The sequence below is a fragment of the Sus scrofa genome, chromosome 9 (genome assembly GCF_000003025.6).
Source record: "Sus scrofa isolate TJ Tabasco breed Duroc chromosome 9, Sscrofa11.1, whole genome shotgun sequence".
In the NCBI taxonomy this organism is placed as follows: Eukaryota; Metazoa; Chordata; class Mammalia; order Artiodactyla; family Suidae; genus Sus; species Sus scrofa.
Window position 1 is genome coordinate 17,975,671 of NC_010451.4, and position 19,131 is coordinate 17,994,801.

General features: G+C 38.7%; 1 protein-coding gene across 17 annotated transcripts in view; it reads right to left on the minus strand.

Moving 5' to 3' along the window:
* Positions 1-19,131, minus strand: part of DLG2 (discs large MAGUK scaffold protein 2) — a 1,971,427-nt gene that overhangs the window by 399,680 nt on the left and 1,552,616 nt on the right. For all 17 annotated transcript variants that reach the window (XM_021102325.1, XM_021102305.1, XM_021102303.1 and 14 more), the window contains one exon: positions 17,265-17,333. In XM_021102325.1, coding sequence (XP_020957984.1) covers positions 17,265-17,333 — 69 coding nt within the window. The remainder of the gene's footprint in view (positions 1-17,264; positions 17,334-19,131) is intronic.

Here is a 19,131-nt window from a genome sequence, read left to right on the forward strand (position 1 = left end):
AAAAATAATTTTTTATGAGTGGTTCAGGTCAAGGTCAAATGCAATATTCAGTAAATATTTATCAGATGACACTGAGGCTTTTCTACCCATGTGATGGATAAACTTCTCATCCCCATCCCCAACCCCGGCCATGATTTCTGTCTAGACTCATTTTTGTGAAGTACAGGAGAGAAGGACCTACTCTGTCCATCAGTCTAAAAGATGTGGTTGGGCTGGCTTTGACATTTCTGTTGAGGCAAAATGGTCTAGTGCTGAGATTATGGGGAGGGAGACAGGTGTCTGGGTTAGAGTTAAGGCTCTTCCTCTTCCCAGATACATGACCTTGAAAAAGCCTCTTAGCTTCTGACACATTTGTAAACAGAATAAATGATTCTTCCTCAGGCTCCCTTAAAAAGTTGCTATTGGGACCCAATGGAATGATGTCCTCGATGTGACTTTGTAAATTGCGATGTACTATACAAACATAAACTCAGTACCTTCAGGACAAACAGCAAAAGAGAAGAAAGACAGAAAGAAAAAGAAAGAAATGAATGGAAAATACAAGGTAAAAGAAAAGGAGAAAGTTTATAGGGAAAAAAGGCAGAAAATAAGAGGGGCCAGAAGAAAGAGTTGGGAGATAAAGAGTAGCAGGTGGCAGCAGCAGCAGCAAGGATGAATCTTAAGTTCTGGCATACAGGCAGATAAGCAAGCAAACAAATATATCAAACAAACAAAAGCAATGGAACTGCAGAACTGCTCAGACATGGGATTTAGAGAATCACATCTATACAGAGATCATACATTGCTGACAAGCCCTGGAAATCTCCAGCAAATGGACTCTCTGGTGGAGACAGTCAGCCATGAGTCAGCCTCCTTATTATAAATTTCTAAATGGCAAGTTCTACTGAGTTCAAGTTGTCCTTCTAGTCTTGCTCAGCTCAGAAATACCTGCAGACACATTGCATATGCAACTGTTGATGACAGCCCTTTCTGTTGCCTAGCGAACACCTACTCATTGTTCAGAGACTTCCTGGACCTCCTTGATCTTCCTGAGGAGGTTTTATCCCCTATTCCAGAAACTCAGAGCATCATGGCCACTTTTTCAAAGCACTTGACCCAGTTGCAGATTTACATTTGTTTGTGTGATTATTTGATTATCATCTGCTTCTTCCCATCAGACTGAGGGCAGAGTTGGTGTCTGCATGGCTCATCTGTTATAATCCCCATTGAATTCATTGATTGGTCATAAACAGACTCAAGAAAGGGCAGTTCATCCAGTGTATTAACTGGCTTTTCTTTTTATATTTTTCTAGGGCTGCACCAGTGGTATATGGAAGTTTCTAGGAGTCAAAAGGGGCAGCCTTGGGGTTCCTGTTGTGGCTCAGGGGTAACGAACCTGACTAGTATCCATGAGGATGTGGGTTTGATCTCTGGCCTCACTCAGTGGGTAAGGGTCCATTGTTGCTGTGAGCTATGGTGTAGGTCATAGTCGCAGCTTGGATCTGGCATGGCTCTGGCTGTGGTGCAGGCTAGCAGCTGCAGCTCCGATTCGATCCTTAGCCTGGGAACCTCCATATGCTGCAGGTACAGCCCTAAAAAGACAAAAACAAACAGACAAAACAAACAAACAAACAAACAAAAAAAACAAACAAAAAAAGGAGGGCAGCCTTAACACTAGAAAAATACTAAAAAAGAACAGTATTCAAAGAGGGAAAGAAGGCTAATGGTACAAATATAAAGAGCAGGTTAGTGCTAGGACAACAATTAAGAGGTTAGTGACTGATAAATCTTTCTGACAGTTTGGGCAGTAAATATCATTGTGGAATATTGTTTCCTGCTTTCATTTTTACTAGTCTAACAAACATGCAACTGAGTCCTTTCTTTATTCCTCCTTGGTTCATTCAGTGTATTAACTGGCTTTTCTTTTTAAAAATTTTTTGGGTTGTACCCACGGCATATGGAAGTTTTCACGGGTTAAATTGCAGCTGCAGCTGCTGGCCTATGTCACAACCACAGCAACGCCAGATATGAGGCGTGATTGCAACCTACACCACAGTTCACAGTAGCACTGTATCTTTAACCCACTGAGCGGGGCCAGGGATCAAACCTGTGTCCTCATGGATACTAGTAAGGTTCTTAACCTGCTGAGCCACAGTGGGAACCCCTTCCGTAGCTTTTCAGTGTCACCTCAGTGTCATGGCTATTCATATTATTTTTGGCAAATTATCATGAGAATTGATTAAGAGGGGCAATTTCTAGTGGAATATTCTGCGGCACACTATTTCAAACGTTTAATTATACAATAACGAGGATGAAGTTTGTTCACAATTTACTTTGAGTCCTTTATTAAACCAATTTGTTAAAATAAAAAAGTTTTGCAAGGAAGAGATGCAGGGTAAGTAATCATGTTGGCATTGAACTATGCACAGAAAATAAAGACTATTTATAGAAAATCCCTAAACCACGCTCCCCAGAGGATTCTGCGGCAACCCCCTTAAGGTGAATTCCAGGTGTGTGGCATTGAGCAGCCTCCGTGCGCAAGGCCAAGGCACAGACTAGCCCAGCAGCTCTGGATAACTGGACTCCTAACCCGTCACTTCTGGGTTTCTTCCTAGTTCTGCAGGGCAAAACGACGGCCAATAGTGGGGAAACATTCTTCTTCTACTTCTAACTTGGCACATTTCAAGCATAGTGCAACCACGTCAGATAGTCATTCTACTTTTGTTAATTTTCTTATATTAACCTGGACTTTTGACAATGACTAAAATAACAAAAACTTCCAAAACCCCAGGAATCATACTGAATTCCACACTGTACTTCAGTATCTTACTGAGGCCTCAAATTGTCCAACTTGTTTTTTGTTTGTTTTACAGCTGCACCTGTGGCATATGGAAGTTTCCAGGCGAGGGGTCAAATTGCAGCCGCAGCTGTGGCCTATGCCATAGCCATGGCAACACTGGATCCTTAACTCACTGAGTGAGGCCAGCAATCGAACCCAGATTGTCGTTGACACTATGTTGGGTTCTTAACCTGAGCCACAACAGGAACTCTTAAATTGGCCAATTTGTAATAAACTAAACACATGTAATTCTGAGGAGGCAGGAGAGGGTAATGAATTAAAAATATGGGTTTAAATCCCAGTTCTGCCACTTATTAGCAATGTGACCTTGGGCACCACTCTTAACTTCTCTTAGCCTCAGTATCCCCATCCATAAGGTGGAATAATGCTCCCATATGTCATCATAACAATTGTCACAGAACCAAATGAAATCCATGTAAAATACCTACAACATATCAGCTACTGTTAAATATGTACTATTTAATGTTATATTTTTAGCATTTGAACTAAGAATATATCCTTTTTGAACTTTACTGTCTTATGTTTCTAAACTGCCTGCTTTTATACTGGAGTGTTTTACATTTCTTATTTTATATCTTTCCTATTTTCTTGGTTTTAAGGAAGGCTTTTTCAATGGAATAAGGATGATAGTGGTTAATGTTTATAAAAGCCTTTATTTAGAAAATTTGAAATCTAGATTCTTAATGTGGTCTTCGCAAATCTTTTTTGATATTTTACTTGAAATTCCAAGTTTGGAAATGTCTGTGTCCTATACAAGGAATTGGACAAAAAAATTTTTTTAAACACTGTTGTTAAGTTCAACAGCAGATGGCGTTAGAAATCCAAGCCCTGTGAAGGAATTAGACTCTCAAGTATTGGTAGCTCTTAAATATTTTCTAGCTCTCTGCGGCCTCAGCATTTTTTTCAACACTGACAAATTTTTGGCAATCCTTAAAGTCTGCTGTGATGACATCTTTTATATTTTCAGCTCTACACATGTAAGAAAGAAAGATTACAAGTTCTAGGAAAGGATGTCTTAGGAGTAAAGAAATGGAAAAAAGAAGCAGTAGGCCAATAGAAATGGGGTTAAGAAAAACGAGCTGACAGCCCAACTAGGAGCAGAGTGGAAACTGCAGGGACAGGAGGAGAAATGAAAACATGACGGTGAACTGGGGGGTGAGGGGTGGGGGGTACAGAGATGGTCTGGGGTTATCTGCTGCTTTGATTATTCTTAATAAAACCCCTGAGGTTTAACTTCTGAAGGTTCCCCTCTCCTTGTGGGATGGAAGGAGGGGACCATAAACTTTCTCAGTCCTTCCAAGCAGCTAAGATCCTTCCACAGGTGGCCTGGCAGCAAAAGAAGCTGGCTTGTCTTATTGGACTATAAGTTAGAAGTTTTTTTTGTTTTTTTTGTTTTTGCAGGGATTTGGGGGAGTGGAGTGTTTTATTTCTTTCAAGCATTTATAAAAATCCACTAGCTCCTTGTCTCCCTAATTTTCCTATATTCTCCCTCTATAAACTCTTTAGCAGATTTGAGGACAAAGTAAAGACAGGAACAGCTATATACAAATATATCATTTTAATACATTCTAAAAATAAACAAAAATCCTCTTCAGTAATCCAATTTGCCCATCTGTTTTGGTGAGGTCACTTAGATTTCTGAGGTAAACGAGGATTTTTGACCACTAACCCCAGCAACTCTACAATCTGAGTAAAATTTCCCTTTCAGATCAGCAAATAGTTCAGCATATTTCTCTGTATGTTGAGCCCCTTGATTACTCTGGGAACACTGCTTAGCACTGCTTTTGAGGGTCAGGGTGCAGAAATGTGTTGGAGGGAGTTGAGCATTCACACGATTAGAATCTCGAGAGGTGGCTAGGCCTGAAAGTGGGTGGGTAGTGATAGCTCAAGCCAACTATTCCTAAGAGCCAGCAGTTTAGAGCCCATTGGTCCCTAAGGTTCTGGAAATAATTCTAGAAGTCTGCAAGCCAAATTTTTATATCCTTCTAAACTCATGAAATTAAAAAAAATTTAGAGTTGGAAGGAGTCTAAGACATTGTTTACCTAACCTCACCATTTTGCACATGAGGAAAAACTAAGATCTGCTCAAAAACACACACTTGAACCTAGAACCCAGGGCTCCCGATTCTTAGGTCAATAATGCTTCTACTTTCTACAGTGACCATATATTTTGGAAATAAATATCTAGGCACTTAGATTAAGAAGACTACTTGTGTGTGTGTGTGTCTTTTTAGGGCCATACTGGAGGCACATGGAGGTTCCCAGGCTAGGAGTTGAATGGCAGCTGCAGCCACTGGCCTGTGCCACAGCCACAGCAATGGTAGATCGAAGCCTCAGCTGCGACCTATACCACACAGCTCATGGCAACGCCGGATCCTTAACCCACTGAGTGAGGCTAGGGATCGAATCTGAGTCCTCATGGATGCTAGTCAGATTCGTCTCCACTGAGCCATGATGGGAACTCTGTATTATTATTATTATTTTTTTTTGTACTGAATTGTATGCTTTAATTTAAAAAAGTTTTATTGGGCTATAGTTGATTTACAATGTTGTATCAGCATCATGTTTACAGCAAAGTGGGTCAGTTATGCATATTCATATACCCATTCTCCCCTCACTATAAGTTATTACAGAACATTGAATAAACCTCCCTGCACTATATAGTAGGTCCTAGTAGTACATGTATGTTAATCCCATCCTCTCAATTTATCCCTCCCCTTTGCACAGTCTCCCCTTTGATAATCCTAAATTTAATTTTGAAATCTTTGTTTCTGTTTTAGTTTCTTTTGTGTCATTTTTTTTACTAGATATCACATGTAAGTGATATCATATATTTGTCTTTAATAGTCTGGCTTACCTCACTTAATATGATAACTTCCAGGTCTATCCATGTTACTACAAATGACATTATTTCATTCTTTTTTATGGCTGAATAATATTCCATTGTATGTATGTATCATATCTTCTTTATCCAGTCCTCTGTCAATAGATATTTAGGTTGTTTCCATGTTTTGGCTATTGTAAATAGCACTGCAATGAATACATGCTGAACTCTGCATGTATCTTTTCAAATTATGCTTTTCTCCAGATAGATGCCCAGGAATGGTATTGACGGATCATATGGAAGTTCTAAATTTAGTTTTTTAAGGAACCTCCATACTGTTCTCCATAATAGTTGTATCAATTTATATTCCTACCGCCAATGTAGGAAGGTTCCTTTTTCTCCACACTCTCTCCAGCATTTATTGTTTGTAGACTTTTTGATGATGGCCATTCTTACTTGTGTGAGGTGGTATCGCATTGAAGCTTTGAGTTGCATTTCTTTAATAATTACTGATGCTGAGCACCTTTACATATGCTTTTTGGCCATCTGAAAAAGACTAGTTTAAATCAGCATCATTCTGGGAAATCTGAAGCATGTTAGCTGTTTTAGAAAAGCTTCTCCTATGCAGGCAAAAGGAGTTGGGTAGAAAACATGAGAGAAAATGATTCTAGTTATGATCCTGTTCCCAGAGTGTTCCTGGGATAAGTACACCTGTTCAGCCCCGATACAGGAACACCAGAGGCTCCCTGGCCCCACCAGTGCATGGTTTCAAGAGCCTCTTGTGGCCTTAGAGTTGGAGAGGGGGTCTCTTTTGCCAAATAGAGGTATGTGGCTATCCCTATAGAGACAGGCCTGTTCTACTGAGTAAGAATGACCACGGTAGCACCACAGACCAGTTAGCCTGAGAGAGGATGGGTTCCCTTAGATGCATTGGTTTATAGGCCGGACCACTTATTTATCCTCTGTGGGATATTTACCGATATCTGGATTTGGGAGATATTTTCTTCGTTGGGGGCAATTAGACAAACGGTTCACTCTATAATGAAATTCACGGAGAGTAGACCACACCTTTGAGGGCAGCTGTTTTATTGAGGTGAAAATGCTAGTTACTAGAAAATTCTGTGTCTTTAATTGTTGCTGAAATCATTTTCTAAGGTAAGATAAGATAGCAGATGCTCTCTGCTAGATGAAAGGAAGATATTTGAATGGTTAAAGATACTTAGTCTTTGCAGCATTAGCAAGCATAGTACTTCTAGGTTTGTGCACATGATTTTCTTCTTCTTTTTTAAAGCCCTGTCTACTTCCAAATACATTCTTCAAAAGGGAATTTGTATCACCTCCCCTGCGATTCCTATGTGGCTTTCCCCGAGACAATCACTTTTAACCATTTCAATTTTAATTCTAGTGGTTAACTCCCTACTGCTAAACATGCATGTACTAGAATAGTTGGCCCTTAAACAAAGGGGGTTAATCTGAGTATAATTTATAGTCAGCCCTCCATATCTGAGCTTCCTCCACATTCGTGAATTCAACCCACTGTGAGTAGTACGGTACTGCAGTATTTCAAGTGGACCTGCACCGTTCAAATTCACATCGTGTAAGGCTCAACTGCATTTCATTAAATTCTATTTTATCCCCAGAATTACTCTCTCCTTGAGGATAGTTTTTAGCATGTGTGTTTTCATCTTGTTTCTGTCAGTTTGTAGGTTTGTTAAAATATTGGGTATCTGTGGCTGTTGTTTTTGTTGAAGAATGGAGCGGTAGAAAGGCCTCAGGAGTGTTGCATATAAGGGCAAAGGTTTTCTTTACTGAAAACCTTCAAGTTAGTGAAGCAAACCCCAAACCATTCCCCTGGCTGGCACATGATATAGGTCTCTGGTGTTGGGGGCACCAGGCACATGAGCTTATCTAGATTCCCCAGAAGAGGCATCCTATTTGTTCACAGCAGCGCCTTCCATTCCTGACTGGTGGTAAGTACAGGCCCTGTTCTGTATGCAGAATGGGGGGCCTCTTTTATCTTATCCTCAGATGGCTTTCAGTCCCATGTGCTGTCACCACTTTGAAGTCTGAGTTTCTTAGCTTCTCTCTGGTCTCTCCTTGCCGGTGGGCTTCTCCATACAGTGTTGCTGCACTGTGGTGGGCCTTTTTGTAGGTGACATCCCTGGAAATGCATCTCCAGGAGATGGCAGTGACACAGAATACCATGTGCAAGGTGCTCCCAGGGCTGCACATGCCTTCCTCTACAGGTGACCCAAGGCTGGGGCTACTTGACTCTGTTCTTTCAGTCAATACCCTTTCATCTGCTTTCAGTCATCCAGAAGGGTATTGAAATCTTTTGGCCTTTGACACCCCCTCTCATTTCCTTTACCGTTATGGGACTGCCTTTTTTTTTTTTTTTTTTTTTTTAAATTCCATTATCTTCTTTTTAATGTAGTCTCAGGAGGAAAAAGAGATTAAGGTGCCAACTTCAGTCTGTCAACTTGAACCCGAAACAAGGAGCTCACACTGTTATTCTGGGGATGTTATTCTGCCTCGTTATGTCTGGCATCATTATAGATGATACAGATATCAATTTAAAAAACAGCAGTAACTCTAAGCAGAGGCTCAATTAGACGGTTTTGTTGTCTCCATGGATCAGATTAACTGGAAATCTGAAATATTTCCACTTATTTTATGTCAAGTAAATAGCAACTTAGGTGGAAAATATATAAACATATGGTCCTTTAAAGTACATTCACTTTTATAAATATCCTATGTAGTTGCTTTTCTCAAAAGCATTAGAAAGAGAGTTTTGAAATAATGAAATTTCCAATTTCAACTGATTGCCTATGCTCAGTGGTTTAACACCTTAATGGGAAACCTGCTAAAGGCCCATGGCCTATGTAAAATGAAAAATAACTCTCCTACTATGTATTTGGTGACAATGATTGCATGCCACATTATCTATGTATTTGAAGGGAAGCTGGGCACATAGAGCATAAATCTGAATATTCTGAGCTTTGCAGAGAATTACTGAGGTATCCCCTTCTAAGTATTTCAGCAACGCGAGATTATTTCTACCTCAAATATTTTATTTTGTATCCAGAAATGTTTTGCATAAATAGATACATAGATAAGTATTTAATAACAAGTATTCAATGTGGCTCTTTAAATTAATGTAGGCTTTATAAACAAGTGTTGTTTTTCTCAGAACACTTGGACCAGTATATATTTAACTAGTACTTACGGAGGGTCTAATATGCACCCACTCCTTTTACAGAAAGTTGGTGAATCCTATGCTTCTATCCCTTTTGGCTGAAGAGGAAGCTCAAGCTTAGGGAAGGAATAGGTCCTTTTTCAGATTAACAACAGATGGCAGAGAAGGCAGGGTTCAGAACTAATTCTTTGATTCCAGAGTCAGTTTTCTTCCATGACTGGAGGGAAGAGAATATTTTTCATAGTGCATTTTTCACCAGCTATGAGGCAAACTGCTTTATACCAGTTGGAACAATGGGACATGCTGAAGATACCATTTCTTGTTTTTCAGAAAAAGAGTCATTGTGTGTCATGACGTCAGGGTAAGGCCTTCACATTAGCAGAGAATTAGAATTAGTGATTCCATTAATCACAGAGGTCATTCCACTCAAGTGGAAAATAGTGCAAAATGCTTACTGGCAAACTGCTAATAAGCTTTTGTGAATAAGCAGAAAGAAAGAAAAGGTTTAGAAATAGAAGGAAATGCCATTATTTAGCATAGCCAGAGGAAGGCTTCTTTATGTAATGACTAAACTGTGGAATGATAGCTACCCTGTGCTGCCAAAGGAGGTCTTTATAAGGAACTAGGAGGGTGAGGTGGAGACCAGTGGTAGGTGGTAAACTCAGCCCCCATACCCTTGCCTCTACCACAAATAGCTCCTTAGCCACTTAGCCTGCATGTGGGCCTCCAGAATCACTCCACATTGTGGATTAGGCATTCTTTTTAGTGATTTCTAGGCTTAGAGTCAGTTCTACTTCTGTATCATTTTTTATCCTAGGAGATTCTTCACTATGTCTAACTTAGCTGGAAGGTGGTTTTTAAATGGTGTGACCAGTGTTTTGCAACTCAAACCTTTTTATGTCACATTATAAGGGATGGAGTTGTACACTGAAGTCAAATTTGATTTCAAATCTAGGCTGAGCTATTTTCTATGTAAGGGTCTTTGGGAAAATGACCTAACCTGAGGATCAATTTTTAGGAAAAAAGATGCCTATTTCATAGGACTCTTCTGGAAAAAAGTTCAGATGAGATGGAAAGAGTGTATGGTACGTAATAAGCACTTAAATGTTAGTTTTTTTTCTCTTCGCTTGCAGGATTGTTCATAAATTTATACATTTTTATCCCTAATAAATTGCACATTTTGAATAAAATCTCATTAAGCTCCTAATGAAACTTTCTTCTTCAAACCAAAGACTCCTATCCCTGTCAATGGTCTTTGTTGTTGTTGTTTATCTTAATTTTTTTGAAGTATACTTGATTTACAACATTGTGTTAATTTCTGCTGTACAGCCCATCAGTGTTTTCTTGATGAAGTGCTGTCCTATTCTGTTGTTAACTCTGGATGTCTTTTCCTGGGCTGTTTTCACATATGCAATTTAAAATGCAGAATTCAAAACCTATCAGAGTCCTTTGGAGGATGTGATAAGTAACTGAGCGTTGTTTAATAGTTTTCCTAAACTATGACATTTTCTAGAAAGAGGAAACTGAGGAGGGTAGTGAGGAGGGTACAGTCACATGGCTGCACAAACTTGTACTGCAAGTGCCGAGTGATGGATGTTCTCAAACCCAAGTGGAGAAAGCTCACAGGCTGTGGAGGCTGCTTCCTCTTCTGTGTTAAGTGGTCTCTTTGCATTAACTTTTCAAGATATATATATATATATTATATATATATATGAAATGTAAGAAAATTTTTATTTATTTATTTATTTATTTTCTTGTTATTATTATTTATATATATTATATATATATGAAATGTAAGAAAATTTTTATTTATTTATTATTATTTTTTAATAGTTATTTCCCCAACGAACATTTTAAAATTCTGTTCCTAAATGCCTTCTTTTGGAGCTGAGGACAAGCTGATATGTAGAAAAGGCTTAGGTTATTCTTTGCTGTGTTTAAAAAGCTTTTAAGTATAATCTTGGTAATTAAAATATTTTAATGTAAATATTAACTGAGCAATGAGGAAGCTCAAACAATGATTTGAGTTGTTTGCACAAGTGATTATTATCCATGTAATATGCCTCTGTAGAATATAGCAAAGATACCAGCCCCTGACTTTTTACAAATGCTTACTTAATATAAATGAGAAACTCTCATGCCTAATGAATTATATTATGTATAAAGCAGCAACAAGTACTACAGCAAATGTACATATAATGCTAGTACTATTATGAAAAATAATATATGTGTGTAATTTTAATTACTGAAAGAACTCTATAGGGACATACCATCAGTATTTCCATTTTATAGATTTGGAAACTGAGGTATAAAGAAACCAAGCAGAGATGGCTTCAGGATGATAGAGGAATAAGGCATGGTGCTCACCTTCTCTCACAAACACATTAAAAAAAATGTTCATGTAGAATGATTCACACAGAACATCTATTGAATGCTGGCTGAGGACCTTAAATGTCCACATAACTGGGTAGAACAAAGAGAAAAAAAAAAGAGAGAGAATAGGAAAAAAAAAAAAAAAAAAGAGTCAGTATGGGACCAAGACTCTCGAGTCGGAGTTGTGAAAAAGGAACGGAACCTGCACCCTGGGAAGTCATCTAACTGACGGGATCAGCTGAAATGGAGGGACCTCAAAACTCTGGAGAAAAATGCAGTGGCTGGACTAAGGGAAGCAAAATAGAGAGAGAACCACATAAACCACTGGTATTCCACCCTGGACATCACAGCCTGAGATGCTTAGGTGGGGGCTGGGTGCTGAGACTCGGACTCCAAAGGTCAGTTTAGGGGAGAGGACTAGGTTTGGCTGTGTGGAGAAAGCCTGAGGGGCTAGGGAGCTGTGTGCCACCAGCTGGGGAGTGGAGTGTCACAGACAAGGGAGTGAGGGAGCAGACTGGGCCCATAGGAAAAACAAGGCACCATTGTTGGGAAGGGCCAGAGGAGGGGTGGACCACCGTAGGAGTATCTCTCTCTGCATACACATGGGTTCTTGGGAAGCAGGGAATCTCTTATGCAGGCTATGGGCTGCTGGGTGCCTCTTGCACAGGCTAAGGTCAGTGGGGACAAACCACTGAAGCCATGTCAGACTCCAGAGGTGGATGTGGCGCACTACCGTTAGGGATCCATGAACAGGCACCATCTATGGTCCTAGTCACCTCAGAGGTTGGCATAGTGGAGGACACTGTAATTGAGCACTACCCCCTGTTGCTCTTACTCCCCTGGTAATGCACACACCCTGCTGCTACCATTGCCAAATGCTCTGGGCACGGGCTAGACCTGCTTGAGAGTCACTGCCACTTCCCATGGCCCTGCAATCAGGAGTAGCCTGTGCCACCTCCCTGTATGTCCCTGCCACTGTCAAGGGCCCAGCAACCAGGCACTGGCTACTAGCCCTGCCCATTTCTTCCATTTCCCTAGAAGCAACTGCAGACCATAAACCAGCACAGGGATAAGAGCCTGCACACACTGAGGAAAGAGACAGCAAGCATCCAAATCAAAAACAGCCCCCATACCAAATACTGAAGGAATTAAGGGTGAATATGAAGGAATTAAGAGTGGATATGAACACTAATGCAGATTACTTTAGAAAGGAACTAGAAAATATAAGGAGGAGCCAAGAAAAATTAGAATATTCATTTGCAGAGAACCAAGCTGAGTTAAAGGCACTGAAGAGCAGAATGAATAATGTAGAGGAATGAATTAGTGACCTGGAAGACATGATAAGGGAAATCACCCTCGGAAGATAGAAAAATGGAAATCAGCCACTCAGGACAGCAGACAGAAAACCAAATGAAAAAACATAAAAGCAATGTAAGAGATCCATGGGATAATATAAAATGGGCTAATTTAGGAATATTTTGCAGTCTAGAATACTCTACCCAGCAAGAATATCATTTAAAATAAAAGGAGAAATAAAGAATTTCTCCAGTGAACAAAAACTAAAAGAATGCAGCAATACTAAACCCATTCTAAAAGAAATACTGAAAGGTCTCCTCTAAATAAAAAAGAAGTAAGAAGAAATAGAATGGAGGAAGTCACACTTGGAAAGTATTCACTTAAATAAGCCAGTATACAGATCTAAAAAGGAAAAAAAAACAAAAACAAAAAACTATTGTAAAACTGACGATAAACACAAGGAACAGCAAAAGGATAAATATGAAGATGTTAAAAAAAGGACCTCAAAATCATAAAATGTGGGGAAGGAAAGTAAGAAAATCTAGACTTTTTTTTTTTTCCATAGAATGTGTTTGAGCCCCTACGACATCAGGCTAAAGCAAGAAGATATAGGAAGAGGTTAACAAACTTGAACAGAGCAACAACAAATCAGAACCAAACAATACATTCACAAAAACCAACAGAAGAGGAAACAAGCATAAAATAAGAGGAAATCATGCAACCAAAAAAAAAAAAAAAAGGAACAAAGAAGAAACATAAAATCAACTAGTAAATAAGGTTTAAAATGGCAATAAATAAATACTTATCAGTAATTACCTTAAATGTCAATGGACTGAATGCTCCAGTCAAAAGGCATAGAGTGACAAATTGGATTAAAAAAAAAAAACAAAAAACAAGCGCCTACAATATGATGCCTACAGGAGACTTAGGGGAAAGGACACATATATTGAAAGTGAGGGGATGAAAAAAGATATTTCATGTGAACGGAAAAGACAGGAAAATGGGAGTTGTAATATTCATATCAGACAAAATAGACTTTAAAACAAAGGCAGAGAAGGACAAAGAAGAACACTATTTAATGATAAAAGGAATAATTCAAGAAGAGGATATTACACTCATCAATATATATGCCCCTAATACAGAAGCACCCAAATACATACAACAAATACTAACAGACATAAAAGGAGAAACTGATGGGGGTACGATGAAAGTAGTAGACTTTAACACCCCACTCACATCACTAGACAGATCTTCTAGACAGAAAATAAATAACACGGCAGAGATCCTAAATGACACAAGAGAAAAGTTAGACTTAATTGATATTTTCAGGACATTACATCCAAAAAAATTAGAATATACATTCTTTTCAAGTGAACATGGAACATTCTCAAGGACTGGCTACATACTGGAGAACAAAACTAACCTCAACAAATTTAAGAGTATAGAAATGATTTCAAGTAGCTTCTCTGACCACAATGGCATGAAACTAGAAATCAACCACAGGAAAAGAAATGAGAATAAACTGACTACATGGAGACTAAACAACATGCTACTAAAAAACCAATGGGTCAATAAAGAAATCAAAAAGGAAATTAAAAAATACCTCGAGACAAATGATAATGAAGATACAACCATTCAAAATCTATAGGATGCCACATAGGGAAGTTCATAGTGATACAGGCCTTCCTCAAAAATGAAGAAAAATATCAAATCAACAACTTAACCTACCACCTAAAATAATTAGAAAAAGAAAAACAAACAAAACCTAAAGTCAGCAGAAGGAAGGAAATAATAAAGATAAGAGAGAAAATCAATAAAATATAGATTAAAAAAAAGAAAAAAATCAATAAGACCAAGAGCTGGTTCTTTGAAAGGGTACAAAATTGATAAACCTCTGGCCAGACTCACCAAGAAGAAGAGCAAAATAGCTTAAATAAACAAAATAATAAATGAAAAAGGAGAAATCTGAATGGATACTGCAGAAATAGAAAAAACATAAGTGAATACTACAAACAATTATATGCCAACAAACTTGACAGCCTCAAAGAAATGGACAACTTTATAGAGACATACAACCCATCAAAACTGAATCAAGAAGGAATAGATCAATTGAACAGACCAATCACTAGAAATGAAATTAAATATGTAATAAGAATGCTCCCTACAAACAAATGTCCAGGACCAGATGGCTTCACAGGAGAATTCTACCAATCAACCTGCTGTATAGCACAGGGAAATAAATCCAATCACTTGTGATGTAACATGATGGAGGATAATATAAGAAAAAGAATGTACATATATGTATAACTGTGTCACTTTGCTATACAGCATAATTGACAGAATGTTGTAAATCAACTATAATAATTTTTTTTAAAAAGAAACCAAGTAACTTTCTGTCATATTCCTGAGCCTAGATTTAAACTCAGGGAGTTTGGTGAGGATACATGATATGCCTATTATTAAAGAACCAAATACTAAGAAATACTGATTGAGAACTTGTATATATATATATATATATATATTTTTTTTTTTTTTTTTGTCTTTTTGCTATTTTTTGGGCCGCTCCTGCGGCATATGGAGGTTCCCAGGCTAGGGGTCGAATCGGAGCTGTAGCAGCCGGCCTACGCCAGAGCCACAGCAACGCAGGATCCGAGCCGCGTCTGCAACCTACACCACAGCTCACGGCAACGCCGGATCGTTAACCCACTGAACAAGGGCAGGGACCGAACCCGCAACCTCATGGTTCCTAGTCGGATTCGTTAACCACTGTGCCACCACGGGAACTCTGTATATATATTTTTAATGGAATAAAAAATGTTGCAATGTAGATAGTAGCGTGCTTTTGAGAAAAGAGTTAACTTAATTCTCCAGAGCTTAGTTTCTATTTAATCAACCACTCCTATTTCGGTTTTTGTTTTCTTTTTCTTTTTAATAGAGGAACTAAAATGGTTTGATGTTCTTTACCATCAAAATCAGAAGAGGACTAGGAGGAGAAGGTATCCTCTTTGGGGAGAGGGCAGTGTTCATGTAGAGATCACATTCCTTTTACACATGTTCCCACAGATTTGGGGACATTCAGTGGATTTTTTTAGCTAAAGGCAAGAAAGGGAGCCCCATGAAAGTGTTCATAACATTTATGCTGTTCCAGGAAAGAAGGACTAACATCTCCCCTCTGGGTGTGTGTTTGCTTGGTCATGGAGTTTGCTGACTTGCCCTGGGAAGAGAAGATGAGAAGGTCAGGCAGGGAGAGAGCAGGCAAGGACTAGTCTTGGTAAATTCCACCAAAGGGGTGGGAAAGATGGATATTGCTCATCTGCAAGCCCCACATTTGAAGATGCTGAGGACAAATGAAGAAAGGGGGACTATGGGCTTGTGAAGAATTGATGCATCTTGGGCAAAGTGGTGAGTGCAACACAAGGCTACAGTGCACTACTGCTGGGGAGTTTGCAGAAGATCTAGCTGAGCCTCCCAGGAGAGACCACATGCTGATGGAGTTGCTTGAGTATCCTAGCATTGGTGCATGTTTGTTTCTCTATCCATCAGGGCTACATAACAAGTGATAACCAATAGAAAGGGGACAGCCACAGGAGAATGGTAAGGAAATGACATTTCCTTCCTTCCTTCCTTCCTTCCTTTCGCTTTTCTTTTTCTTTCTTTCTTTCTCTTTTCTTTTTCTTTCTTTCTTTCTTTCTTTCTTTCTTTCTTTCTTTCTTTCTTTCTTTCTTTCTTTCTTTCTTTCTTTTCTTTCTTTCTTTCTTTCTTTCTTTCTTTTTCTTTTCTTTTCTTTTTCTTTCTTTCTCTTTCTTTCTTTCTTTCTTCTTTCATTTTCTCTCTCTCTTTCTTTCTTTCTCTCTTTCTCTTTCTCTCTCTTTTAAACCTCAGTACCACCAAATGAGAAATCTAAGAGAAAGGAAGATGCTAGAGAGTGGTATGGGAGAGAGTAGACCACAGCTCTATCAACTCCAGAACACTTTGGTGGAACCCTAGTCTTAATTATGTTGGATGGGAAATAGGGTTGAACAAAGCATGGTTAGTAACTGATATTGGAAGAAGAAAATGATTTAATTTCTATAGAGTAATTAAATGTTCTCAAACCAGTTGCAATTGTAAGGCAAGTGGAGGGAAATCTGAACCCTCTTCAGCCCCATCAGCTAAGTTCTCTACACGTAAGCTTGCCCATACAACATACCCATTCTCACCTCCTGCTCCACTGCCTGGCACACCCTATGCCACAGTACTGAATCACTGAGTGGCCTTTTGACACCTCATGTCTGCTTAAGTGCTCAAGTTTTTGCATGTGATTTTTCTCTTGCTCAGAGTAACTTTCCTTCCAGTATCTTTCAGGCAAATACTCACAGATGCTTCAGTTCTCAGCTTCAGAGTTATATTTTCTCTGAAGCCATACTGACCTGTTTCCCCATCCCTCTTTGATACCCATTCCTACCTAGTCCTGGATCCTCCCTCCTGTGTGATGCTTACACTATATGCAGGTGAGTATTTGCACTTCTGTCACTCTCAGTAGACAGTGTGCCCTCAGAAAGAAAAGAAGAGATCTTATTTGACTTGTTAAATGTAGTACCTAGCACAGTGCTTGTCATATAACATAATCATAGATATTTGCCAACAGAAAGAAAAGAAGAAGAAAGGAAGGGAGAAAGGAAGGAACAAATGGACTTATGCTTAGAGTGACAAGGCTACCCAGCTTAGTTTAACAGAAGACTCCATATTATTCTTACCCTTCCAGGGAGATGGCCCGTTGGAGAGTCACTGAAGGCTGGCGGGTTGCAGTGCTATGTTGGGAATGACTGCAAGAAAAGAAAGAAAAAACAAACACAGATCATTTATTTAAAGTATCTTTGCATATTTGAATCAGTCCTATTGTCAAGAAAATAATCAATCTTGGAAGAAACACAGTAGAGACTAAATGACTGTTCTTTGGTGATAAGCAGAACCATCCACCAAAATATATAACACTCTACCAGATAAGGGGTACTATATCTTTCTACCAGATGAGGGGTTAATATATCTTCATAATTTGATTTTGACATGTATTATTCAAAAGTAAGCTTTAAATGAAAGGTAGATGTGAAAAGAAACAAACATATTTGGAAGATGTAATTTTCTGCTTGGAACATAGAGCATAAAAACATAAATTTCATTAGGATGCAATGCATTTTTAAAAATGCAGAATATTTCTTTTCTAACAAAATTTTAAGCAGAGAAAAATTTCAAATTGGAGTAGTATTTAACTGCTATAAGTTTGTTCAAATTTTCAACATTTGTAAAAATAATAAAAAATAATCCAGGAGTTGGACAAACACAAAAACTGGAAAAATGGAATTTCCAGTTGCATATTGACCTTAGAATTTAATGTAGTTCCATATTTATTTTGGTTGCATGGTAATAAGAAAAGACTGATTTTTCAGGTAAGGAGTTACAATAGAAGTTAGAATATCTAACATTTGTTGAGCACTTAGTTGCCTGAGTTACTTTTCTAAGCATATGTCTATAGCCTTTATTTCTTATAGCTCCATGAGGTATATACTGTCCCATTTGACAGATGAGGAAATTAAGGTACAGGGAAGTTCAGAAACTTTCCCAAAGTCATTTGGTAAATACCTATACTTCAAATGACATCTAGACTGATTCTAGAGCCATTCTTCTTAATTATCATGTTGTACCACTTCCAAAAATGGTAACAGTTTTTCAGCTTAGAACAAATTTGCCTTGCAAATCTCAGAATATACTTCAGTTAAAAAGCGATAAAGGGAGACTTTCATATGAGATACGCACATGACAGCCCAAAGGCAAAAACTGACATGCTGAAGGGTTCTTAGGTGTTAAAGGGCACGATAAAACGTATTTCAACATGTAATTTTAGTTTGTAGTATTAGTTTAATATTTTAGTTGTAACCTTAGTTATGTATGTATGTAGTGTATGAAGATTGTATATACAAATATATGTATAAAGACAAACCCCAGTAAAATGTTTGCAGAACACAAGGCACCTTTATACAACTCTAAGGCTTTTCAGCACATACCCTGAAAACACTGACAATGCCACAGAAAGCCAAGCTTTTGGACTGCAGATTTTCATTCACAACTTTGGTCATTATGGGTGAGAAGAGGTGTTGCTTGAGTTTCTTGAGGTTTCTTACCTATAAGACTGGGATGGTAACAGTACCTTCCTCACAGGGTTCTTACAAGGAGTCAATACAGTGTTTAGAATAGTGTTTGTTACATGGTAAGAGCTACGTAAATGTTTGTTAAATAAATCAATATGATGATGGAGTTCCTGTAGTGGCGCAGTGGTGGACGAATCCGACTAGGAACCATGAGGTTGCTGGTTTGATCCCTGCCCTCGCTCAGCGGGTTAAGGATCTGGCGTTGCCATGAGCTGTGTGGGGTAGGTCGCAGATGTGGCCCAGATCTCTGGCTAGGCTGGTGGCTACAACTCCGATTGGACCCCTAGCCTGGGAACCTCCATGTGCCTGCCAGGGGAAGTGGCCCTAGAAAAGTCAAATAAAAATAAATAAAAAAACCCCCAACAAAACAAAAAAATAAATCAATATGATGAAGCAGAGAAGCACTTTGAGATGTTTA